This window comes from Eublepharis macularius, chromosome 11 (genome assembly GCF_028583425.1).
Source record: "Eublepharis macularius isolate TG4126 chromosome 11, MPM_Emac_v1.0, whole genome shotgun sequence".
Lineage (NCBI taxonomy): Eukaryota > Metazoa > Chordata > Lepidosauria > Squamata > Eublepharidae > Eublepharis > Eublepharis macularius.
Genome location: NC_072800.1, coordinates 55,440,982 through 55,468,692, shown reverse-complemented (window position 1 = coordinate 55,468,692; position 27,711 = coordinate 55,440,982). Strand labels below are relative to the sequence as shown.

Sequence of the window (27,711 nt, the reverse complement as noted above, 5' to 3'; positions counted from 1 at the left end):
TTAAAAAAAATTCACTGCTCTTAAATTCATTGTCCAGTCAGAATGACAAAGAGGAATGATGTCACACAACTATTTAAGAAAAGTAGGGGGAAACTGTGAAGAATAACTAGAGTGACTGCTGTGGACTACAGATTTTGTTTCAAGTGAAATTTTAACTGTTTTGGCTATATCAAATGAAATTTCAAATAATATTCCCTTGAGAAAGATTCTGTTCTGTTCAGATCTGTGTGGAATAATAAAATACAGGGCAGCAGTAGTCTATTTCACAGCAACTTTCAGTACAGTTGCCAACTTTTTCAATTTGACAATATTCTCTATGACATGAAAGATGATTTCCTCAAGCTGTGGCTAAATGTAGAAGAACAAGCTATGCTGGCTATCTGGTCAGCTGGCAATCTTATCTGCTGGTTCTTCTGTTGTCCTTTCCTGAATATGCTTGTTAGTGAAATCTTCTTTGATACTCTTTTCTGGGTCCTTCCATGGTGATTCAGGTAGTCATCTCATTGCATTTTGAGCCTTCATTGTATTTCCAACTGAGTGGGGTGTGAGGAGAGATACCTGTGACCATCCATTGAATTATGCCCAAGAAGAAGTAAGAACAAAATGGGAAATGGAAATTTGCGCATAAGCCCGTCGGCAGTGTTCCTTGGCACTTCCAGTTCCATCTTTGGACTGATGGTCTGAATTTCATCTCAAGCGGGACGTTTCTCCCCATCCTTGTATACTCTCCATCCACCAGTTGAGACTGTATATATTGTATTATTTCTGGATTGAGAGACTACCTCATTATTATTGTTCATAACTGCACTTTGAATTGATATATATGCATTTGCACTTCAGCACTTTGCACAAGCAAAAAAATATATATAAAAAATTAACTTTCAATTGATTGGTAATTTATTGCGGTTCCCCGGATTCTGTATTTTGTATTTGCTTAGGCAAGCCAGCAAGTTTTGGTCAACAACCACAACAAAGGCTGAAGAGCCAGCATAAGTAGGGTTGTACCTAATCTCATCACAGTTATTATTTATTTATGTTTAAAGGAAATGTATATGCCAGATCGCCACAGACCTGTTTGACTTTAAGGAAGCTGGCAACTCCAGAGAGAAACTCAGCCTTGCCAGGTACCCAGTATATCAGATCATTGATCAAGACCTTTTAGGATATGGCAGTGTTAACACACTGTCAAAAACAGAATAAAATAAAAAAATTTTTTTTTGTTAAAAGGCTCTTGGTTTGGATTGATCTAATTTGGGCTATTCAAATTACCCACCAATCCTCAGCTCAGTTAAATAACTAAGATTGCACCACACCTAGAAACTTCCATTCTCTTTCTTTATTTGGAAATAGTTCCAAGACTGTGATCCTAATTTGTCCTCTCCTTTAGACAATCATGAAACATACCTATTCACTTACTTTGTCCTGTATCCCCTTTCCAAGCCTGGGAAAAATATTTTTCAAGATGGGCCGTTTCCACACGGCTTACCTTTGTTCATAAGGACCTGGAACATCGAGCAAAAAACGCAGAAGATCACGTTTTCTCGTGCGAGATTTGCACGACGTTGCATAACTTTGCACAAATCTCGCGCGAGAAAACACCATCTTCCACGTTTTTTGCGCCATGTTCCGGGTCCTTATGAACAAAGGTAAGCCGTGTGGAAACGGCCAGGATTTTGTCACATATCTCCACTATTTTTCTCCTTTAGAGTTACCTTTGGAATACTGGCTGCTCAAACACCTGGACCCTTTACCTTGGGTATTAGGCTATTGCTGAACCTGCATGGATAGATAACTATATACTCTATTTTATCTTCTCACTGTATCTCTTTGGTCTCCCTCCATTCTTGAGTGAAGAACACTGCATGGCATGTGATTCCATTTAAGCACTTCATAGTGATATTTTAATCTCTATGTGCTTTCAACTGACTTTTCAGTATTTTACATTTTTTCCAGTTTGGTATTGCTCTGCTGCTTATCTACTATTATTTTGTCTCCTCTCTGGGATTTAATTGTAATTGTATTATTGTTAAATTATTGGGTAAGATTTTTTAACAGAGTTTTGCATTTCTAAAAATGTTATAAAAATGCATAAAAATATTCCCGACATCCTCAATATGCATGTATTAGGTCACCAGCTAATACAGACAGCCTTCTCCTGCAGGCAAATGTAAACCACTTGTCCCACCTCTAGTGTCTCACTGTAAGGGAATTTCTACTGTATTTTCAATTGCCACTGTATTTTCTCCCCAGTGCCTACTTCAATAAAATTATTTAGGGACTACCACATTTTTTAAAAGAGGAAGAATGACCTCAGGGTTCAGGAGGTCTTCTTGATCAGTTCTCTTTCCTCCCACTATCTTCAATTGTGGCTTTTCTTTTGACATGGTAAATGCATTGCCAGTAAACTACGGGCTTGTTTACAGGAGCATATTGTAAACAGGCAGCACTGGAAAGCACAAGCTGCCTTATAAATTAATGACATTGTAAGGGTGCTACCTGCTGGGGTGAAAATAAATTGTAAGAAAATATAGGGAGACAGGTAATGGGCACCAGCTCTGCTGCACAACACTTTTCAAATAGCTGTTGACTGTGTGCCAATAGATATGGCAATAACTGTCAACAGGATTTACAGTACTTTCACATTTACACAGTGAGAGTGGAGAGGCTCAAAGAGTTCTATAGTTTTATTTAAAGTTGAGTGCCAACTGTTTCTGTACTAGCTATTTTGTAGTAACTGGGTCACAAACACCCTGACTGTCATTCATGTGTGTTACTAAAGCACTTTTTTTTTTTTTGGCCTTGGTTATCAGAAGTCCTTGAAGCATGTTTCTAGAATCTTTACAGAAATGTTGAGACATATGCTTACTTAAAAAAAACTCAAGGCAAAGTTATCTGGCCATCTGTTGTGTAGCCCACCAACGCTGAGATGCCCTAAATTGAACCCTGGAAGCTGTGCGTTGCAAGAAAGCTGCATCAATCCTCTGTGGTTCATAGATAGGTAGTATAAGTAAACAAGGCCTATTTGCAGATCTAGGAACCTGATTAAGCCAGCACAGACAATGAAATGGCCCACAGTTAACATTTTTAAAATTTTTGTTCCTAATCAAGAAGATCAGTTTGCTTCCTTGACAAAAAGAATTTGCTCCACATCAGTAAAAAACCCAAGATTTTCATCCAGTTCATTGCCTGGAACCCTGAAAGAATTTTGCATGTTCAGCTAGGTTCTTTTCTCCGAATAAAATACCTAAATTATTCACATTTTTAAAAATCCCTGGAGTTTGAAAAGGAATTTGAAGTTAGTATAGCAGGCTCTGGAGCTCAGATTGTGCATCCATCTCCACCCAATTTTGCAATCCATGTTCCTTGTTCATGGTGGTATACTTTGTTTGAAGACTTGCAACAACATGCAACATTTCACTTGCCATCTCCCTGTCCACGTGATACAAAATCTATAGAGATTCAGATATTCTGTTGAAACATAAGAGACTTTTTTGTATTACCCCCTTGTTCACAGCAGTTTTTTTTAAAAGATGACAAACATCCTGTAAAGACTTGCAGTGTTTTGCCTCTTCTCTAACCCACTCAAGAGACAGCAAAACAAAGCAGAGGACCGATATCTCCCTCTAGAATTTGCAGTTTTTAAACTCTTGGGCTAGGGCTTGCAGAACCCACTAAGGGGCAGATAACATGCTGGAATTTGCATACTTTGACAATAGCCCTTCTTTAGCCAAAGGGATGTAAAATCCTGCTAGAAAGTTCACTCTTTCTCCTGTAGTATTCCCTAAGTCTTGGTATGCAGAAGCTTGCCAGGGGATGCACATACTACTGGACTTGGTTCAGTAACTGCAAAAAAAAATGACAGGTCCAGATTCTCTAGAGTGGAGAAAATGGCATCCCTCAGAATGCTTGAGCATACGCAGGAACGTGCTGAAAATTCTGGCAGGAATTTAAACTATGGCTCCTCCTAAATACCGAGAACCTGCCAGTACAGCGGCTTGCCCATTGGATTGCCAACAACATTTTCGTTCTTACTTATATATCAATGTATTTAGTAAAAGTTTTTTCTATAGCAGAACTGCCAAAGCTTGAAAAAAAACTTTTTATGAATGTCTGAACTTAATCCTTGCCAGGTTTTTCCTATTATTTCTAACAGAAGTTATTGCAAGGTTGGTTTAAACTGCTTTGGTTTTATGTTTTTATTTGTTAGTGTGTCAAGGTTACTCTTACCCTGATGTAAAGTATTACAAAAGAGTATGTGAAAGCACTTTTGAGTCAAGTCTTAGAATAGCTTCCCATTTCAAAATCCCATTTTTCCTTTAAAAGTTTCTTTCGAATACTATTGTTGGCTCTGGCTTGGGTTCATAGCTAAAGAGGGGAAAAAGAACCACTTTCACTTAGCAAATACACATGGGAAAAGCTGATCTCTCCGCTGGAAACGAATGGATTCTACTAAAACAAAAGATAATAGGAAAGACTTTTTTAAAAGAAGGAAGTACTTGCATCAGCTTGAAAGAAAGTGTGACACTGTGACCACTGAATTTAGAAGCACTGAATTCAGAAACGAGATTCCTTTAATGGCACATGTATCAGATCTCATTGGGCCGAGCCACATGTTTGATTTCTGTAGGGACATGGGGGTCTTTTTAACATATGTTCCATCATTATAGGAATCTGACTGAACTACCTAGTTTATGGCAAGTTTTGATAATCTGAGCTGCTAGATAATTGACAAAAATGTTGCTAGATAATTGAAAAAGAAAGAACCCATTTAACTAGCATGAACGGCACGAGGAATGGTATTGTTATATAGCTGTCAAGAAAAAAAGAAGAAAGATATAAAATGCTGGAATTCGCTTTTGTTGGATAAGGAGTCAAACAAGTTTATGTGCCTTCTCTTCATTAGAAAACTATTTTGTGAAGACTGCAAGAAACTGGGAAATGCCTACTTTTTGTTGTTGTGGCTGATTTACATAAAGGTCACATTAAAATATGTTAAGCTTTACTGCTCAATACCCTTATGATGGGAAGCAGGAATTCAAAACCGAATAATCCATATTTCTTACTGAGGCACTGTTGAACTGATTGGTAGTAACTAGAGTTCCAACTTTAATAGGTTTGATCAATAAATTAACCAACTAAGGATCAACCCTAAGCAGGTCTATTCAGAAGTGAGTTCCATATTATTCAATGGGGCTTACTCCCCACATTATTCAATATGGCTTATTCTTAAACCTGTAAACTAAGTCTTTATTTGGCAGAGTCTAATTTTTAATCAGTGAGGTTCAAAGTTAAAGACATGTTTATTTTTGAGCCTGTTTTGGTTCTAATGTGTTCCATCCTGCAGTTGGAGGCCAAGATCTCTTTTGTCGCTTGTAGTGTCTTTCATTATCTTCGACTGATACACTATCTATGGCCATTCCTTGAAAAGTGTGATCTGGCCACCGTGATCCATGCTCTGATTACATTCATTTTATGTGGGGCTGCCTTTGAATATAGTCTGGAAATGTCATCTCATCCAAAATGCAGCAGCCAGGCTATTGTCAGGGGTAGGACATGGGACTCATATGACCGCAGTGCTGAAAGATCATATGCCCTTTTGTTTCTGGACACACAGTACTGGTTCTTACTTTTAAAGCCCTCCCATATTGTGCAGCCTGCCATGTGCCCTGCTGTCTGTGCCCCACCATCAGAGGTGAGGGGGGTAGCAACCAGAGGCAGGTGTTGCCAAGGACCCCATCCTCCTCCTGCCATGAGGCCTGCCAGCGCCGGATCTAGGGTTGCCCATGCCTGGGGCAATCCTGGGGCAACCCTAGGCTGACGACCTCGCGCGTGCACACAGTGACATCACACACAGTGCACTTAGGTGACGTCATCACGCAGGGTGGAACAGAGGCAGTGTGCGGGGCTGGGAAGCCGCCCGCGCCATTCGCCGGGAGGCGAATGGCACGGGCGGCTTCCCAGCCCTCCGCACTGCTTTCACTTGCCCCGCAGGATAGGGGGCGGCCGGTTTGCCACATATCCCCTGCAGGGCAGGCAAAAGCAGCGCAGGGGGCTGCGAGGCCGCCCATGCCATTCGCCTGCCCCGCGGGACAGGGGGCGGCCGGCTTGCTGCGACCCCCTTCCCTGCAGGGCAGGCAAAAGGCAGCGCGGCGTGGGCAGCCCTGCAGCCCCCCGTGCTGCCTTTTGCCTGCTCTGCAGGACAGGGGGTGCGCAGCAAGCTGGCCGCCCCCTGTCCTGCGGGGCAGGCAAAAGGCAGAGCGGGGGGCGGGCTGTGAGGCTGCCTGCGCCATCTGGCAGCTGCTCCCAGCACCCCCTCCCTGGGGGCACCGGGGGCAAACTACCCCCCCTGCTCCGGCCCTGAGGCCTGCCATGAACTGTTTCCTGCGTGATTGTTTTAAAAACCACAGCAAAGACTCTGTTTTGGGGCAGCACTGCCCATGCCTGTTTTCTGTCTCTGCCGTTATGAACTGTACCACTCATTCCTGTCTCTACACTGTGATGGACTGTATGATCTGTACCCGTTTTCCTGCCTCGATGGATGCCTGCCTTACCTGGGCCCGGAGCCATGCTGTTAGCAGCACAGTGCCAGCCGGAGGGAGCCTCCACAAGCCTGGCCAGGCACCCCCTGGTCAGTTCCCGTGGGAGCCTCTCGCGGGCCGGTCACTGAGTCTGCCCTTGCCACTAGGCAGCCTGCAAGCGAGCCCGAAGTCTTGCCCAGGCAGAAGCCATGTTCCCAGGCAGCCAGAAGACCAGCCTGAACATCTTGCTCTGAGAAGCCATTTCGTGCAAGCGTGCCGACCACGTCCGCAGCGGCCAGCCTCACCCTGCTCTGCATATCTTGAAAGCCGCCCCGGAATGGAAGCTAAGTGCTGGCTGCCCTGAGCACTTCATGGACGCATTTCTATACAACTTCCACATTCCAGGACTGATACTATTCAGACACCACCAGCTTCCTGGCAGATCCAATCAACCCGCCCGGTGCTCCCCCTCCCTCCTTTGTCCCCACTTCCAGAGGTGTCACTATCTCACAATCAGAACACTAAAGTGGCCCATTTAGGGTAGTTGTAGAGCCATCAAGCCTTTGTCCCCTTTTTGAGAACAACAAGGGAACGGCATCTGCCCCAGGGTACATTTCAGGGTATTTAAGCCGGCCTCCCAGGCCATGAGGTGCACGTGCCATCCTATCCCGAACCTCTGCTGTCTCTCTCTCTGGATTTAGTGCAGGCACTAGATACCACCACGCTTCACTGCTACATCTTTCTTCCACACCGTGACCAGGTGAGTATACCCAGTTCCATCGTTCTCAAGTGGGCTCTCCTGCAAATGCAACCGTCTCTATTTTTCCTACTCTGTATTTCTTAGTCTCTTGTATGTACCTTGTATGTGTGTGCTAGTTTAGGCATACACAACACCATTAGTAAATACACGTTTATCTTTATTAGTCTCGTCTCTTTATTGCACGAGTGTTCTGATAGAAGGACTCTGGTATAGTTGGCTAAAGATCCACACTATTAAAATTCAAACTGCAAGCTAATTTCCTCATTAAAAAGAGCAGTTCTGGTAACACAGGGCTTTTTCAGTAGTGGTACATTGCTTATGGAATACCATTCCTCTTGAGGCTCACCTGACACCTGCATTGCTTTCCTTTTATTTATTTATTTGCCGCCCATCCTCAGGGGCTCTGGGCGGTGAACAACAGTTAAAATAAATAAAAACAAGAAAACAATAATTCTAAAATCAACATACAATAAGCAATAATAAAATAAATTAACCAAGTACATTAAAGTACACAAAGGTGGGAGGCTGACATGGCACTGCCCCCTTCAACCACTGAAAGCCTGGCGGAACAGCTCTGTCTTACAGGCCTGGCGGAATGATAATATGTCCTGCTGGGCCCTGGTCTCCATTGACAGAGTGTTCCACCAGGCTGGGGCCAAGACTGATAAGGTCCTGGTCCTGGTTGAAGCGAGGCGGGCTTCCTTAGGGCCAGGGACCACCAGTAAACATTTATCCGCTGATTGAAGCAGTCTCCAGGGAACATACAGGGCGAGGCGGTCCTGAAGATATGCCGGTCCCAACACACTCAGGGCTTTAAAAGTAAGAAACCAACACCTTGAACCTGATTCGGAATTCAACCGGAAGCCAGTGCAGCTGGTGCAGGACAGGTGTGATATGTGACTGGTAGGATATACTGGTCAGGACCCGCGCTGCTGCATTCTGGACCAGTTGTGGTTTCCAGATCAGACCCAGGGGTAGCCCAGCATAGAGTGAGTTACAGTAATTAGCCAGGAGGTGACCGTTGCATGGCCACCGTTCTGTCTGGACCCAGCAATGATCCCCTGGCCCATCAGTTTCTGAAAATGATTTGCTTACCCCTTGTGTTGACCACATCCCACAGTCTCTGATGCCTGCTATCTTCATGGCCCCTCTGTGCTTGTTCCATACCGATATTATACATGGTTTTCTTTTTGTGGTGTGGCCTCTCGCCTGGGCTACTTTGCCTGCCCTTAGACTATTTTAGCCCCTGCTCCCTTTCCAGCTTCTCATATTCCTAGAACTTATTTTATATTTTGAAGAGCAACTGACAATTCAACAATAAACAGAGTTTAGTAACCTCTGGCATCCTAATCCCAGTGGAACTGACCTTTCACTTCACCCATGGAGGAGAATGAACTATTTGTTAACACTTTATTACTGATATTTCAATTCCTGAACAGTTTGAAGGACCAGGAGTATTCCATAACATTATGGCATCACTGTTAATCACAACCAGAAGCTTCAGCACACAAAACCTCTTTATCATTACTATATAGATAACAATAAGACCAAGCAGGGGGCAGAATTTGTTCAATTGGCATAGTTGCAATGGGATTACAGGATGAGCTGCAAGATTAAAATGATTTCCATTTACAAATGTGCCTGTGCCTGTAACTTAAAACCAATTCACACATTCATTTCAAGCCTATTTAGGAAACTAAAACATTAGGAAGAACTAAAACATTAGGAAGAACAGAAATATAAATAAGTAAAAATCTTATACATTTTTCTAATAATTTCTGATAAAATATAGGCTTTTTTAAAACTGAAAATAAAGAACCTTTTCAAGCATATTTATTTAGGATAAGCAAATAACAGAACACAGAGATTAACATTCAAGTATGTATTTGCCTTGGTTCTTAACCATGAAGAACAAACATTAGAAGAACCCATGTCATTTGGTAAAACACTTCAAACCAGGTATGTACAAATATCTCTATTAAAACAATAACTCTTAATATGGTAAAAAAAGGTACAAAAGACATTCATTTATGAGAATAGAAATCCTTTTCTGAAGCTGTCAAGGAATTATACAATTTGAGCCCAGACAGGAAGCATGCTGTTTAGATAGCTGATAGACTTAAACTTTTCACCTGACCTAGTAAGAACTCTTCTATAAATCCCCCACCTTTAAAAATCACAGTTAGACTTGCTATCATACATTAAGCAGTCATCTTTTTTTTTTTTTGCAAAGCACACAAGAAACTGTAAGTTTCAACATGGAATCTATTCATTGACCCTTGGGCACTCACCTTGGTATGCAAATTTCAGTTCCTTAGCATCCGTAACAGTGGTTCTTTTATCTGGCCTGTTCTTTTCAATGCGACGATGGCTTCGTCTTTTCTTGGTGTCACCCCAAAGATTTGATCCTCCATGCATGCTTGGAATGTTTAAAACAGCGATTCCTTCCAGGGAAATGTTGTTTAAGTCTAACTGGATTCCATCACACTTGTCAGCAAAAAAAGGAGAAAAATATAAATGAAGAAATCAGAGAGAGAATAAATGGATATCAACCATAATAGTTTGCTTAAATATTTATACCCTGCTTCTCCCCAGTGGGCCCCCAAAATGGCTTTTCCTCTCTATCTTAACAACAATCTGTGAGGTGGTTAGGTTGAGAGAGAGTGACTGGTAGGAATGTGCGCTTCGGGTGTCAGAAACCCGAAGCAAACCCAAATCAACCCCGATTCAGGTTGCTCTGTGATTCCCAAATTGGCCCCAGCAGAGCTGGCCTGATTCGGGAAACCCGAAGCAGAGCTTCCCGAAGCGATTCAGGTTGCTTCGGGAAGCTCTGTGAAGCCTTTTCCCCTTGCTGCAGCAAGAGGAAAAAAGCTTCAAAGAGCTCTCTTCCCATGGCTTTTGATTGATGGGAGGGGGAAGAGGGGACTGAGAGAAGCAGGAGAGGGAGGGGGAGAGGGGGGTAATCAGAGAAGGGAAATTGGCTGAGAGAAAAAGCCAGTTGCTGCAGCAGCAAGCAGCTCTTCCCTTCCCAATTGGGGAATTCTCTGGGAGGACAGTATTCTTTAAAAAAAAAATATTTCAAGGTGGGACTGTGATTTGAATGTGCTATTAATGCTGTTCCCAGAAATCCAAGAAATAAAATTAAAAAAAATATTTTTGGTGTGTTTTTGGTTCTGTTTTTGGAGTGTTTTGGATTCTCTGGTTTGATGGTGGGGGTTGATTTAATCTAGGACTGTACATTGTGATTTAACAGTGATGTGATGTTTTTAATTTATTACTGTTACCAAGAAATATTTTTTTTAAAAAAATTGATTTTGTGTGTGTGTGTGAATCTCTGTTGCGATGGTTGGCCCCATAGGGTAGCATGGAGAGTGGCTGGCCAGCCAGCTCTGGGGGTGCTGGGGAATTTGGGGGATTTTGTCTTTGCTTTTGTTGGGCTTTTGGGGGGTTTATTGAGAGGTTTCTCCCTGTGGCCATAGATGCCACATTCCATGTGTTTTTATTGTGTGAGTCTGGATTTTCCCACAATAGAAAGTGGGATGGATGGGGTGGTGGTCAACCTTCTTTGGGAAACCATTACATGGCCTCTCGGAGTCCAATCTCCCTGATGCTTGGGTGATCTGCAGAAGGCAGGTAGGAGAAGGTCCCCTGCAAGTTTGGTGCATTTTGCTTGCAAAATGCCACCCCCAGCCTCCTAGAACAGCCCAGTAGTTTTCAACACATGGTTCAGTTTGGTTTGGGTTGAATTCAATGGATGATTCTCTGGAGTGAAGTTGATCCCCTTTCATCAGTTTGGCTGCACTGAGGAGGTTCATTAGTTCACTTCTAGTTGCTCACTCACTTGCTTCATATGGTTTTGTTGTGTATTTTTAATCAAATTTTTCTTATTGTGATTCTCTGGTGTTGGAATCTACAAGGATCTATACTTTTTAATGCCCCACCCCTTTGTGGGGTGTCAGTGCCAAATTCACCCTTGCCTTCAGTAGATAATAGTTCAGGTTGAATCTCCAACCCTGAAACAAGCTCCCCCTTCAAAGACTTGGTGGAAAAGATTAATTCTAAGGTGTAGCCTCTTTAATGTGCTGGGCCTATCATTATTTGAGAGAGGCCCAGAGACTATAAAATCCTGGGCATGAACGTTGCCCCTGCAGAATCTCAGTCTATGTGTCTCCAGCACTGGATCTGAGAGCACCTCTGTCACAAGAGGGTGCCCAATGAGGAACTAGATGGCCAATAAACAAGCAGAAGGCATAATCTATCCTTAGCCCCCAACAAAAGAAGCATACAGTCAATGCCACCTAAAGTTTCTATCAAGAGTCTGCAGAAGTTGAAGGATGCAAGGAGGATAATGACAGCCCTTCCTGCCTAGCCACCTGTGTGAGGTTGGTGGAGGACTGCATAACTAGACAAAGTTAGTTGGGACAGATGCACTACATCATTTTTTTCTAACTGTGTCTCTGTTATGCAAGCCAGATCAATTTCCTCTTTCTGTAACATCCTGGAGAGTCATGCAGTTTTGTGCCTCACTGATCTGGTATAGAAAAATGGTGAGGGAAAGAGGGGCCTTGCATTGTCACCTCTCCAGATGCTACAGAAATTAGATAGGCAGAGAGAATTCTTGCCAGATACTGGGCATCTTTGAAAAATCTCACCCCCGTCTCTCCCCTGTCCACTAAAATAGCCCATTCATCAAACATCCTGCTGTGAGCCACAGGCCAGGAGCCCACAGCCCTTGTGTTCTCACCCTTCATAGGCACCAGGTTGTTCATTAGTTCACTTCTAGTTGCTCACTCACTTGCTTCATATGGTTTTGTGGTGTATTTTTAATCAAATTTTTCTTATTGTTAATCTCTGGTGTGAAGTTAGTCCTCCTAGGGAATAATGCGGCTGGCGGGGGCTTCTTTTGGGGGCCATAACATGGCCCCTTCAATCTCCCTGAAACTTGGGTGGCCATGGGAGGAGAATTGGGAGAGGGTCCCCTGCAAGTTTGGTGCATTTTGCTTGCAAAATGCCACCCCCAGCCTTCTGGGAACCTCCCCCCCCCCGATTTTTCCCACAGGAAACAATGGAGATAGGCGGTGGCTGGGGGGACCTTCTTTGGGGGACAATAACATGGCCTCCTGAAGTCCAATCTCCCTGAAACTTGGGTGGCCATGAGAGGAGGGTGGGGAAAGGGTTCCCTGCAAATTTGGCATTATTAGAGAAGAAAATACCCCCCCAGCCCCCTGGATAGCTGGGAGCAGCCTTTCCCATTGGAAACAATGGCCAAATCTTCCCTAATAATCCGAAATGTCTTAAATACCCAAACTGTTTCGAGTTTTGGGTTTACCTGAATTTTTTTCCTGAATCGGCTTAAATACCCAAACTGCTTCAGGTTTTGGGTTTACCCGAATTTTTTTCCTGCTCTGGGTAAACCAGAAACAGGAAACCCAAATCTTTTGGGGTTGCACGTCCCTAGCTCTCACTGCTGTCCATTGAGTAATTCTATCTGTCTGTCTGTCTGTCTGTCTGTCATATTTTATCCAGCTGAAAGAATAGCTGTACAAGCAAGGGACAATAGCTTTTACAATGTTCTACCACTTTAATTACTGGATATTCTATTCAACATAAAACCAAGTTGATTTGTGGAATCAATGTGAAATTTGGTTTGGAGAATTAATCCAGAGGCAGATTCAAATTGTTTCAAAGAAATAAAATTAAAGTTGCTGAATTTTAGACAGTTTTAAGCAAATGTCTTGATCCTGAAAGTATCGATTAATTTGTATGTACCCAAAACATGCATTTGATTTCTCCTTTTACCAACTTGCATTCTGTCTCTTCACTTTGCTCCCCACTTCCTTCTTCACAGAAGAAGGTTATGCTTTTGAGGAAAGACAAAAAATATAATGTTGCCAGTTCCCCATTATAAAGGGCTCATGGAAGTCAATGATTCTTTTTGATCCTCCTTAAAAAAGCAAACAAAAAATCTAAAATCAAATCTGCCTTCAATTTAGGGAACGAGCTACTGTATAATTCAATTCATGATCACAAAACATGGAAGCTGTAGGTTAAGGATAGTGCTTTGACTTATGTTAGGGTTCTGAACAGTATAACAAACCTCAGTCTGTTTCTTTTATCCCCAGTGATCTTACTCCTGCAGGTTGGAATACAACACTAATATGGGCTATATTTAATAAGAATTTGTTTATGTATCAATATTACCAACAAACAATGTTCATCAGAAAAAACAGATGCAAACATGCTAATCTGTACATATATGCAAAACAACAGTTTTACTCCTGTTTAACAACAGCAGTTGTACTACTCACCTGGTATGGAAATTAAAGCGGTAGGATTAATTTAAAATGTCCATGTTTTTGGACCAAAAGTGAAATCAGAAATCATTCCATAACTTTATTATATGAAGCAGAAGGACCAGATTTTGAATCCTTTTGCTAGCTTCTGCTCCCCACTTCCTTGATTTGCAGGGTATTTATGTAAATGAATATGGAACAATTTAACAGCAAAAAAAAGTCTGTGGAGTGACTAAGTCTGAAGGTATTCACGTTGGCATAGTGAACAAATAATAACATTAAAAAGCCATCTTAAAAATCAGCAATAATTGGCACTCTAGCTTTCTGTGTCAGAGGGCTCATTCCACTAAAAAGGCCATTGTGGTTTTTATCTGTACTCTGCTTTCAGTTTTTTAAAAAACAATATAAAATAGCGTAATTAAATAATAATTACATTTAAAATGCATCAAGCAGCACGTTGAATGAATATAAATGTAGCATATGTATGATGATCCTTATTTGATCTGAGCCAATTTGAACTATGCACATGCTATCATTCTTACGGGAAGTTTTCTGTGCCTAAAGTTACTCTCTGCCACGAGAAGAGCCACCTGCACACTGACTTCACATGTGGCATTCTACACACACTGTTGTGTTATGAGTGGCTTCTAGTTAAATCTGGGATTTTAAATTTGTTCTACAGTTTTGGATAGGGCAACATTTAACTACAGTTAGCAAAAATGTCCTGTGTTGACATAAAACAGCTAGCTTTTCAGTTCTAGAAACAATCCATCCTTGCAGTGTGAGATACTTGATTGAACTAGTGTATACTTTCCCATGTTACTGAGCCAGTACATTGTTTTTATATAAAATACCTCCTATTTGAATATCTATAGTCATCCTAACACCCTAATTCCTATTAAGTCATGCTCCCATATTCAACTGGAAACCTTTATCAGATAAGAACTATCATTCCCCTCATCAGCTCTTTCCCCCGGCCTTCCCAAAGAGCCTCCACACCCTGCTGCCGAATGGGAAAGGCTGAATCAGGGTTAACACAATTCTTCGAAAAACATTTTAACAGGTGCTAATTTTAGTACTTTTGTTACTGTAGAAACTAGTGTAATTGCTCTCAAACACAGACTGAAATGTATAATCCTGGAAACCAAATTTGTCCACATCACACATCAAGGCACATGTAACACAAAACAAAATAATCAAAATAGGTTGGAAACCACAGTGAATTACTGAATTCTTCCCCCTCCCCTGTAATATGTTGTATAGTACAGTGGAGGAACACTGAGGCACTGCAGTAAGTGACTAGCACAGCTGTCCATCAGTGCTCCTCTTCAGCAGAAATAACAAGTAAGTAATAATTAAGCACCTGTGATGATACACAGAACACTTTCCCTTAAATTTATCAACCTCTAGGTGGAGCCTGGAGTACTCCTGGAATCACAACTAATCTCCACACTACTGAGATCAGTTTGGGCAGACTCTGTGGGATCCCATCTCTGCTGAGCTCTGTCCCTTCTCCAAACTCCACCCTCCTCAGGTACTGCCCCCAAGACTCCAGGACTTTCCCAAGTTGGGGGTGGCAAACCTACTTCCCCCTCACCATCAAACTGAAACCATCCCACATATGGAATTAGGAAGCATGGCTTAAAGCTGGGGTGTGCACATCGTGGGCCACAAGAAATCTTCTGAAGCTAAGTAGGCTGTGACAATGGCTCATGATGGCTGCTGGCTCATTTATGCCCTCTGTGGCTGTTTTTTTTTGTGGGGGGGAGAGGGTAAAATGCCGTCTCTTAGCTGTTCTTTGGGCTGAGAGGTAGCTTTCTGATCCCATGACCGCCAGAAAATTTTTACCACCGGATCTCAGGTACTTGTGTTTGCAATCCCTGGGATACTATGAAGTATTGTGTGTGTGTGTTTGCAAGTGCTTAGGGAAATGTTTCCCAGTATGCCAGTCTCTTGGATCTAACAGAGAAGTTTCTCCCCAGGTGCCTACAAATACAAGAAATTCCCATGGGGGAATCAGAATGCCACTAAGAGGTGGGACTTTGCAAACTCCCCCCCCCCATGTTCTCTCTCTGTGTCCTACTTCTTGATGTTCTGATGTCCCCTACCCCAGAAACTCCTTGCAAGATCCCAGCCAAGACAGCAAAGGGTTTCGAGGAGGCATTTTAATCCCCACTAAACTTCTCAAGGTGTCCCTGCTTGAATCCAGCAAGAAGTTTCCCTAGGTAGAGGAAGGATGAGAACTCTGACTCCCACCAGCCACCAGCCAATGTTTTGATCCCTTTCCCTTCCTCCCATATCCTTACTGAAGGAGTTTCTTGGTAGACGAATTGGAAATTCCTTGCCACATCTGAGAAGCAGATGGGCAGTTAAACTGAGAGAATGTGCACCTGAGGGCCATATAACATGACTCTGCCAGACCATGTGTGGCCCAAAAGGTATATGCTTTACCGCCCCCCCCCCAATATCTCCAAAACGAGTAAAGCACCAGGGTCTTCTATTTAGAAATTAAGTACTGACTCAACTGATAAACTAGGATCACAGAATACATGCATTCTCTTAACAACAATCCAGCCTAGTGGGAAAAGGTTTATCCCTGGAATTTCACTTTCAGCCTCTACCTAGCTTTTTCAGGCCCAGTGGGCTGGAGAAGGAAGTGACCTGTAGGAATCATAGCTGATTTGCATTTAACATTGAAGCTTTGGGGAGGAAAACTTGGAAATATGATCTGCAAATTCATGTAAAATAGTTTATTTCATGCCATTTTCTTGGCATGCTTCGGTAATGTGTATAATTATGTGATAAACAATTATTGTGTTTTCGTGTTATAGCCTATGTAGCATCAAAACACATGGCATACATAGCACTTGGAGAAAGCTACTCTCTGGTGCATATTTTGAGTGTGGCCTTCTGCATTAGTAATCATAGGCAATTATATACTGCAAAAAAAAGCAGGGCTATGAAAAACAGGGCAAGATAAGGAGCAGGATCCTCTTGCTTAAATATAGCTGTTTCCTGGATTTCATGTGGGTTAGTGGTCACATAATCTATGCCTTCATGTTTTAGAATTTGTACACATATGGCTTCTGCAAAAGCTACAGTCCAATAATAGATATTCCAAATGGGCTGAAAGTGAGATTACCAATGGCTCCGAATTCCATAACTGTGCATATGCCATATCACGCTGAATGTCCATCAACGTACAACGGGAGTTTTGTGCCTCTCAGATGTAAAAACAGCAGCGAGGAAAGCTACAACTGCCTCTCTCTGCCTGCTATGGTCACAAACAGAAAAAAGGCTGGTATGCATTTGGGAGGTGCCATAAAGTCCTTGTGTTGTTCCTCAAGAGACACAAGGACTTTGTAATGAGTAGATGAAACCTTAGAATTTTTCCCATCAGGTCCAACTTTTTCTAGTGTTGTGCCTTCTTTGTTGATTTAGCCTTCTCCTGCTCCTTCAGTGCCATCTTAAGATCCACATCTTCAACAAAGCCATTATAATCTATAACATATGCCACTTAATGCTTCCCATTTCTCTTCTAACCTGTCCCTTACTCATGTGTAAGGGACATTGCCTTTTTCTCATCCTTATCTTGTCTGCCCATTGTAGACTTCATGACCTCTGGTTATGGACGTTTCTATGCTCTGCACAGTGCCAGCCTTTTAAAAACCATTTGAAATCAGGACAGAAGATAAAAATAATCACAACTCCTCAGCTTCTATGCCATATTTGCTTTTCAGAATCAAAGTTTAAATCTGCATGTAGTCTTCATGGAAGTGAGCCTAAAAAATTCTAGTAACATATCTTGAAATTACTTGGCAGCTGGGATAACCAAATGTACAATTTTTTTTATTGACTCTCTTTCAGTGAGGGTGAGAAGCATCTTTAATTTCTGTACCAGAGTCAAGCTTTCTCATTCTTACATCTTCTATATGCATTAAACATTAAGATGATTTCTTTTGCTAAAAAATTCCATTCGTGTATACTCAGTCACTGCTATACATTCTCGATAAACAGATATTAATTTCATAATTAAAAGTAATCTTGTGTAAATACCCTGCAGGCCTCAATGAATCAAACACATACTGTGTGTCAGACCTCCCACTGTCTTCAAGTGGAATGTACTGGCTGGATAATTAGATAGTACATATTTTTTAACCTTATTTGCATGCATATTATATCTTTTGCACACTGACAAGCAGCAGTAACAACAAAAGTCAGATTACCACAGGGAATTCCCACAAAGAAGTCTTCATTCCTTATAATTTGCAGCCTAAATTAAAATAATTTGATCTTTGACAAGGATGAAATGTCAAGCAGAAGGGGGTCCTCTACAAGCCACAGCCTGTGGCTTCTGAAATCTGCCTAATTTATGTCAGTCACTTCTTAATACATATTTAAGTATTACACGAAAAAGATGATAAATATGCAATCTGACACCTTTGGTATTTCCCTGCTGTTAATTTATAAAGGTCTTGCATCCCCCAAACTGACTAAAATTATTTAAATAAAGGGAGAATTGTGATATAAGATGATGCGGAGAGCATTTTCACTCAATATTGAACACAGCAGGCAGTATACTAAGACAATTATTTCACTAGGCCTCAGAATCCTGCTGTGATGAGTTACTTTCAGAATTAGTAAAGGAGAAATTCTTTTGTTCAGAAACAGAGGAGTTTTTAAGTATGGGTCCGTTTCCATTATGCCAACATAGTGGTAAGCTAAAATAACAAAACACAAATCTGGTTTGTTAGTATTGCTGTTGTTTCTCAAGAAATAATGGTTTCGTTCCATAGTTATCATCCAGCAGTGTGTTCAAAATTGGTATAGCATGAGTTTGTTAATATATATATTATATTTTTATATATATAATATAATATATATAATATATATATTATATTATATATATAATATAATATATATATTTATATATATTATATTATATATATTATATAATATATATATATATTTCTGGGGAAATATATATATATATTTCCCCAGAAACAAAGCACAAAGAAAAGGAAAGATATATGATTAAACTGACTTTGTATGGTACTGCACATATGAAATGTGTCCTCACAAGTACAAATTTTCCCTCAGTTTGTTAACTATTCCATACTTTACGTAATTAATCCGTTGGCAGTGGCCAAGTTACTTTTCCATACATTTTTGTCCTTAGTCAAAAGGTGGATATCATTTCTAAATATTCAATTTCAACTCTTCCAGGTAAGTACTCAATTAAGACTTTATGGAGTTCTGGAATATGATATCCTATCGCTCATTTTATAGGGTGTAATCAGGGACCAATACTATAGAATGCTTGTGATGCTGGAACAAACAGAAAAGCTCCTCTATTTATTAAATGGACGATTTTCCTGTTGATTTACCCTTCCCACGGCAGATCCCTATACTTCCTTCCATTCCATTCCAGAGACTTTCCCAGCCTTCAAAATGGCTTTTCAGGGATGATGCTACAGGGGCCTGCAGCTGCAGCAAAGCAAGAAAAAGAGATTCTGCAAAGGGAAAATCATTTGCAGTTCTTTGTATCCAACCCTATAACTCTACTATTTATATTGCTACATTACATTAAAATATAGCCTGCATAAGGTATAAACTGTAGCATACTTTGTAATAGCTTTCTACATCTCACATACTATGGAGTATTAGTCCAGCACTAAGATGAAGCATAACATCTATGACCTATTTTCTAATGTATTTGTTCTAATTAGAGTATCTATTAGCTTTAAACCTTACTGATGTTACATGCATTAATGAGACTTTAGATTTGCTTAAGCAGTTAAAAATCCAAAGGTTGTCTTATCTCTCAAGAAACTCTGAGTCCATAAAAATGTGACCTGACCACCTCAGATCTGAAAGTACTGAAACAGCAAAAGCCTAAGGTCCCTTATAGTGCCAGAGATTTTTGCAAGGGATATTTACAACACCTCCTGTTGACTCTCTCTCACTGGAATACTTATTTGGATTTGATCAGCTTGTTACAACAAAATACAGTTAAAAGAGACAACGAAGGCTGAGTTTTGCCTTAAATATCTTCCAGACAAAATTTTTGGACACTGCATGTGGCTGGACTTGATTAAGGTCAAATCTGTCTCTCTCTGCTCCATTCACTAGATCATGTATTCTAAAGTGCACGTGCTTCAAGAATTACAAATAAACCAAAATATAATCAGTGCCAATTGACCATTGATCCCAATTTTGTTGCTTGGAAATGTGCTTTATATTAGGAAGAATCAAGCCATAATTAGAAGATACACAAGCACGTTTCCCTTTCCAGATAAAAGTTAATATTTCTGCTATTAAGATTTGGTTATTAGCTTTAGTCAAAATGTTTTGGAAGACATTCACATTAACAGCAGAAATTCTACCTATCCATAAAATCTTTAATTTGATCTACGAATAAAATCATTTGTTACTTCTTTACTTAATGATTATATTAACATATTATCCATGTCTTGATGGATCCATAACCCTAGATGCATAAACTGATTTCTTTCTCTAAAGCATGATACACCTTTGAGAAATACTCTTTGCCACAGCCACAAGTCACGGTGATCCTTTCAGATTTCCTGACATGATCCTTGTATTCTGATAACTGGTAAAGAGTGCAGTTATATACTCCAGTCTATTTGTCGTACTATTTTTTCTATGAGTTTACAATTTTACAAGGCAAAACAACTAAAGTAATAAGTTACAGTGGGTGACAGAGGACAGGATCCCAGGTAAGGCCTTCCATTTTCAAATTCTGTCAAGTGCAAGTGACCTTCACCAGGGTAACAACAGGTGTACATTGCAATTTTGTCGGCATATAGAGCAGAACTGGACAGTGTTGGGGCATGTTGAAGAAAAAGTGGGCCTTATTTGTGTGACTTGAAGTTCCTTCAGACCCAAGATTTAACACCAGAAGAGTTATATTACTCAGGCAAAAAAGTGGTTTAAATTGGTTCAGTGTGCTAGGGAAATACAAATTTCTCAATAAGTGTTTTTTTATTTGCTTTTTCCAGAACTTTTACATCTTTGTTGGGCTTGAGGCTAGGCTGGAACAAAAATGCCGAAAGCACGATATTGCAATGAGATAGGGAATGGATGTTTAGGATCCACATAGTCTATTTTTGTTTAAAAAATAGACCCCTGCATTGCCTGATGTTATAAATGAATCCTGGGGCTTGAGAAAAACTTTCTTTCATGCCAATGTGGTCAGATCTCTTTGTATATGCTTTGCAAGGGAGAATTGTGATTGCTTCGAAAATGGAGACCCTTCCTTCCTTCCAATGTGCCACAGTGGTTCAAGCGTAATACTAGACTATTTAGGAGATCCAGGTTCAAATCTTTACTCTGCCATGGAAGCTTGCTGGGTGACCTTGGGCCAGTTGTACACTCTCAGCTTAATCTACTTCATGGCCTGAAGATAAAATGGAGAAGAAAGTATGGTAAGTGCAACTGTGTGTCCCCATTGGGGAAGGCGGGGTATAAATTAAGTAAGTAAATAAATAAATCTACAATCTAGCACAGAGAATTCCTGTAAATTTCATCTTAACTAGGTAGTTGGAAAATTACATCTGAAAATGTGTTTACCTTTAAAATCAAAGGGAATGAATATTGGATTGATTAGATAAGACTATATAGATTAATGGTAAATTAATTAATGATAAATTAAATTGATAGGTAGCCAATGGCTACCTATCAGTTACCGTGCTCAGTTCAAGGTATTGGTTATTACATACAAAGCTCTTCATGGCCTTGGTCCAGCATACTTATGGGACCTCCTCCCTCCCTATGTCCCTCCATGGCAGCTTTGCTCATCTGAACAAGGTCTCTTGCAGGTGCTAGCCTGTACATGGGCGAAATCAACAGCAGCCCATACACGGGCTTTCTTTGTGGTGGCCCCTACCCTATGGAACGGCCTGCATGAGGAGGTCAGGAGAGCCCCCATGCTCCTGGCTTTCTGCAAACAATGCAAAACTGAATTATTCAAAAAGACGTTTTTCTCACCTAAGAGGCTGTATTGTAGGAAAGGGGTCCCAGATGTTTCACTAATGAGTTAGAAATAATAAATTTCACCATTATGTTGCCTTACATATTATCTGTTGCTTTAAATATGTACTCCTATATACTACCTGTGCTTTATGTTGTTTAATGTAATGATTGTGGTCTGTTTCAGCAATTCCTCAACCTCATACTGGATCCTTGCTAATACTATGTCTTTGTAAACTTATATTCATTTACCCCATGACATTGTTTATGGAAATGTTCTTGCCACTTTATGGAAATTCCTGCCCTTGTCCTTGCCACTGATTGTACTAATCTCACACTATGTAATCTGTCTTGAATCTCAGTGAGAAAGGTGTAATATAAATGATATAAATAAATAATAAAATAAATAAATGAAATCAAGAGATAATTTTAGGTGGGTAGCTGTGTTGGTCTGCAATAGAGTAGCAGAATTTGAGTCCAATGGCGCCTTAGAGACCAACAAGATTTTCAGGGTATAAGCTTCCATACTTCTTCTTTTATTCCTCTTCAGATACCAAGAAGAAAGGAGCTCTGAAGAAAGGAGTGCTGACTCTCAAAAAGCTCATGGACTGAAAATCTTGTCGGTCTCTAAAGTCCTGAAATCAAGAGATGAAACTGAAGAAGATGGATCTTCATAGAAAGTTAGAGTGTAGATGTGCTATTGTAAATTGAGGGTGATTTTGGAATTCTGATGTGGTGGTGAATTGAAATGTATAATTTTAAAAAATGGCAACCTGATCAGAACTGAAAATATGGCTAGCAGTCACAGGCTGAATCTTTGTTGAACGCTGGATCTTTAAATGGAAAACATCTGTTGTGTACGTAGCTAGCTATTTGATGATTGAGACTATTGCTTAAATTTCCATAAAAGAGGCTTCCCCTTTACTTGGAAACACAAAGGCAAAAAACTTGTCACGATCCAGAGATGTCATTGCAGTACCCTGCCATGGCACATTCCTGACCTCTCTGTTCCTCTGCCAAACAGTTGCAGGAGCACAAGTCTCCTGCCCCTTCAAGCAGCCAAGCAGGTACATGGGTGTGGATCTAGAAAGCAGATCCAGGTGTATCTGCATTTGGATTGCTCTTTTTGGATCAGATTGAATATTGAAATGATTAAAAATGTTTTTAAAAATCAAAGTTGGATATTGATTTGTTATTATTTAAGTTACACAAACAAATATACCAGAACAGATCATAGTGAACCAAATCCAGCTATTTCGCATTGAACTAACAGCTCCTTATATGTCCATAAACTAAGGTTTTCCTAGTTTATCCAACGATTATTTAGGATTGCAATAAGCTTTTGCATAGACCTTTGTGGTATTCATTATAGGAGTGTGCGATCTGGGATTCAGGATCCAGCTTTATAGCTGAATTTATGCCAATCTGCTATAATCCATCTATGCCAAATCACATAAGAAAATCCTGGATCAGATCTAGGAAACTAACTTTGATGGACCGGATTATTCAGCTGCAGGCAGCTGCCTCAAGAAGCCACAGCAGAAGCAGAGCAGCAGCAAGTGAGAGGCAGTGGTGCAAGTGAGACAGCAGTGGCTTGAATGGAGGCAAGTTTGCACTGTGGCAGGAAACTGGTGCAAGGCTGATGGGGCAGGGGAGGAGGGGGTAGGCAGAGTGGATCCCCATACCATCTTGCCTCCTCTCAAGCTCCAAAATAGCCATTCAAGCCACTGCTGGTTGCTTTTTAAACACTGTGGCTCTGGCAAGCCAAACACCCCTTGCTTCAGCTTGAGATTTCGAATTCTTTTACATTGTGGTTCTCTGGTTTGACATTGGGATTCTCTGATTGGACATTGGTTCTCCTTCACTTTAGTTCTGTTGGGCTTTTGTTGGTTCAGCTTGCATAGGCGTGGGACGTGTTTCAGACTGGCTTTTGGCCAGGGGTTTGCTTAAGGTTTCCCTTTGCCTGAAAAGCCTTGGAAATGTTTTCTCCATAGGAGAGTGGATTGGGGCCCACAGAAATGGCCCCAGGGTCCAATCTTCCTGAAATGTGGGAGGTCTTTAGTAGACAAAGAGGAGGAGATTCCCTGCAAATTTGATGGTGTTTGCTTGAAAAAGGACCCCCCCCCCAGCCCCCTGGATAGTTTCCCTCATTATTCCCTATAGGGAATATAGGGAACGTTCCCTATAGGGAATAATGGCTAGATAAATTCAGGATTCTCTCACTACCCAGATTTCAGGGATACTGATTTTTTTTGTATCCCTGAAACCTGGATCCAGATCACCTGGATTTTTTTTCAGTGCACACCCCTAATTCATTACATCTCCTGAGAAGTCACTGAAAAAGTGCCTATATCTTTGATGACTTCATTGGGCTGAGATTGTCTTGGCTTCCTGAGGTAATCAAGGTTTTGTTATAACCTTTTGGTCTCTTATTTTTAGTGTTTTAAATATTTTTATGTGAACATTTAACACAATCACTGTCCACACAAAGAGACCATCAAAAACTGCTCTTTTTACAGATCAATCAGCTAAGATTTCACAAGTTTCCTGTTTTCTTATCTCCTACAGGTTCTTTTATGGTGATTTTTTATGCTTAAATGGCAAAATGATCCCTTGCACTTAATGAAGACAAATGATTCCCCCAAAATGCATTCTTTAACCTTTAATTCAGGAAGGTAAGTACAGGTTTTGTGAATTGAGCTTAAAGGTTACAAAACTTGGGTCTTAGAAATTAAGTATTTTTTTTTAAAACCCCAGAGCAATTTTCTCTTACTTGAACAATTTTCTTTTATAAATATTAACTAGATACAATAGGCTGGATCCCATGACTCCTTTCTACTAACTCCAACAGAGAAATGCTCCTCACAAAGTATAAGTGAGTTGTCAGATCCAATAATGGGATCCAATGGGTTCAGTTTTGATTTTCTGCTGCTATATTATGCATGCCCATGTATATTTGATTGGTTTTGGAATGTATGTTATTGTTAGTTTACATTTAATATCTTCTACCAAAGTCAGACCAAAGTCTGAACCAATGTGTAGAGTTACACCAAGATGATATAATAAGGATTACATTGTTTGTGTTGGAAAATTATATTCATTTCACAAGTTGAGTTGCTTGATCTCAACATCTCTCTTACATTTCAATAGCACATTTTCCTGAATAATATACAGTAATTCATTTCTTACTTCTATTTCTATAGATTCATGCAGCTTCTTGCAGGTGGCTGAAAAAGTTTCAGAAGTGCCAAATTCAAAATACCAAAATTTGTTCTTCATTCTGAAATGTGAAGAAAAGAATCATTAATATCTGAACATTTTTTTAAAAATAGCATCCTGACTTCCATCATAGGGGAAGGTAACATTTGACATCCATTTTGAAATAGATGATCTCATAATTTTGAAAACTTAAAAGTGGCTGTCAAGTGATAAAATATCTCCCAAGGCTATAACAGGAAAGTTCTGGAATCAAGATATATATGGTAACTCTGAGGGGTGGAGTGGGGCTACTGCCACAATTAGAGAATGTCTTGAAATCTTACTGTTTTCCACTTTGTGTCTTGTGTTTGCTAATTTGTTTTTGGAACAAATGTTCAAATGTTTTCTGTTCAAAATCTTGTTTCAGGGCATGCCATCATAATGAAGTAGAGAAAGAGCAACGGAAGCTTACCTTAAGCTATTGCAATAGCTTATTGTTCATTATGACAGGTATTTAAAAAAAGAAAACACCAGTATTCCATATCTTCAAATAATTAGCTGGAGGGCAGCTGGATATTAATAGGTTTTGCTAGAAATCACTAATACTAAAGCAGCAAGATAGAAACTTGGAATTTTAAAGTTAGCAGATTCTACTGCAAAATAAAACATGATGGAAACAGTATCAAATATTTGGGACAGTAGACAGAAACATTACCCCTGTATATCTGTATGGAGGCAATGGCAAACCACCTCATAACAAAAGTCTGCCAAGAAAATGTTGTGATGCGACGTCCCCCCAAGGGACAATGATGACTCGGTGCTTGCACAGGGAACTACCTTTACCTTTACCTACCCCTGTTCATCCTGTTATCACACTTGCATTTCACTAGATATTTAGTAATCTGTTTCATCAATAGTGTAACATCACACAAGTAAGGCTGTGATTGTATAGTTGTGCATCAAGATTCTTTCTCCCTGTTCTTTCTGATTTTAAAATACAGTTTGGATTTAGCAGGAAAGCTGCTGAACAGAAAATGCCCCAATTAGCCTTAATGCATAACCATTTTGTGCATGCATAGCTGTGACAGTGATAGTGGTACTCATTATTAAAGTCTGCTGATAAAATGCCTTGGGATCCTCCTAAGTTGAACCAAACATAACAACTTAGCAGAGTGAGGAGGCTGCTTCATACATTAGAGTTTTAATGGATGCTCATTATAACCATAAGAAAACACACACTTAATCTGGTGCTATCTTTCAAACAGACTTTTTCCAACAGAGCAAAATGAGCCCTCTTTCCCCACCTTGTGGTCCTTGAATAAGTGACCCAAACTCTGTTCTCCAGTTCAAGAAAATAGCACCAGTTTTCCACCCTGTTCACAATTTAAACTTTATCCTTCTGAATTCAGGATATTTTAACGAGATCATTGGCATTCTCAAGTCAATGGAAACCACATCCAATTAATAATTGTAAAGGAAGCTGAGTTGTCTTCAGGAATAGCCTTTATTTCACAAAACAAGGCATCTATTAATATGTACTATCCTCCTCCTTATGGTAAGGGCTCTTTCAAGCCTTTCAGCAATGAGCAGAACATTAACCAGCAATCTTTTCTGTCCGTAACCTCAGCCACTACCATCACTACCCCTGAAAAAAACCCAAACTAACAAGATGGATCTATTTTAAGTGATAGTTTAGTAATGATTTTTTTTAAAAAAAAAACAGGCTCTTATTCTGTCTTCTAAGTAATAATTATTTGTGTGAATGTAAGTTTTTAAAAAAGCCCTAGCTATCTACAAAATTACATTTACAGGTGCACAAATACTCAGTAGAACAAAACTATAGTGATATCATCCTTATGAAAACCTGGGAAGATGTACTTCATTTATGTCTTCTTTTATTGCTGGTTTCTAGGAAACCACGTAGCTAAAACTTTGGACCACTTCAATATTTTGATTTAAGAAGAAAAAAACATTGCATTGGTTAAGTTTGTAAATAAACATTGACATTTTTTCTTGCTAAAATCCCCAATTCAATAGAGTTTGGCCTAAATTTGTATCTTTTAAAATGTCACATGAACTGAATGTTTCCTTTCTAGGCAATAAAGTCTTTATGGACCATGAGGTATGAGAGCATCTTAGCACAGAGCCAAATAATCCTAGGGGACAAAATGGGATGTAGAGCAGGAATTCATTTCATGGCCTCGCCCACTACTCTCTCCTTTAAAATGACTTCTCATATACTTCCTGTAAGTGAACATGATCCAGCCAAAGTTTAATATTTTTAAGTTCCATTTTATTTTGATGAGATTGATGAAGGCATGTGCTTTACAGTTCAGTTGAAATAAATGGGACTAAAATGTGCCCAGTTTCCTTCTATAAAATGCTAATGAGTTTTATTAAATGGAAAAAAATAACTGAGCATTTTTAGAAAGCCTTTTTCTTTAGAACAGGAAAAATCGGTATAGCAGAGGAATAAATGCCTCTTAAAGTTGTTATACACAACAAACATGTGACTCCTTATAGCATTTAGGTGGAAACAGTTTACTGTCCAAATCCAGCCAGGCCTTATAAGCATCAATGCAAGTTCCCTCTATATGAAGCCGACCGCGCCTCCACTTCTTACCCTGGGCGCTGATCACAGACCACCTAGGTAGTAGGAAGGTGCCCGTTCAGTTTATTTGTGAGATTTTTCTGTCTCCAGATTCATTCTGAGGTTGTACCCACATGCAACTAGTGACTCCTGACACAGACTAAAATAAATTATCTTTTAGTTTATTGAATATAAATTACAGAGAGTGTTGCTGAGCATAAAGCACTCTAGTTCAGGCAACAGGTAAGAAAACAAATAAACCTTTCTATTGTTAACTAACAGCTTATCTGTCAAAAAAAACTTTCGCTTTCTACCTAAACTTCTCTGATGTAGCTTCTTTGCTGATAGGCTCTCACCATT

The 27,711-nt window shown here is 40.2% G+C and overlaps 1 protein-coding gene across 7 annotated transcripts in view; it reads right to left on the bottom strand.

Moving 5' to 3' along the window:
- DGKB (diacylglycerol kinase beta) overlaps positions 1-27,711 on the bottom strand; it is a 327,502-nt gene that overhangs the window by 61,554 nt on the left and 238,237 nt on the right. For all 7 annotated transcript variants that reach the window (XM_054991403.1, XM_054991404.1, XM_054991407.1 and 4 more), the window contains 2 exons: positions 24,753-24,843; positions 9,570-9,765 (listed from right to left, as the gene is read on the bottom strand). In XM_054991403.1, coding sequence (XP_054847378.1) covers positions 9,570-9,765; positions 24,753-24,843 — 287 coding nt within the window. The remainder of the gene's footprint in view (positions 1-9,569; positions 9,766-24,752; positions 24,844-27,711) is intronic.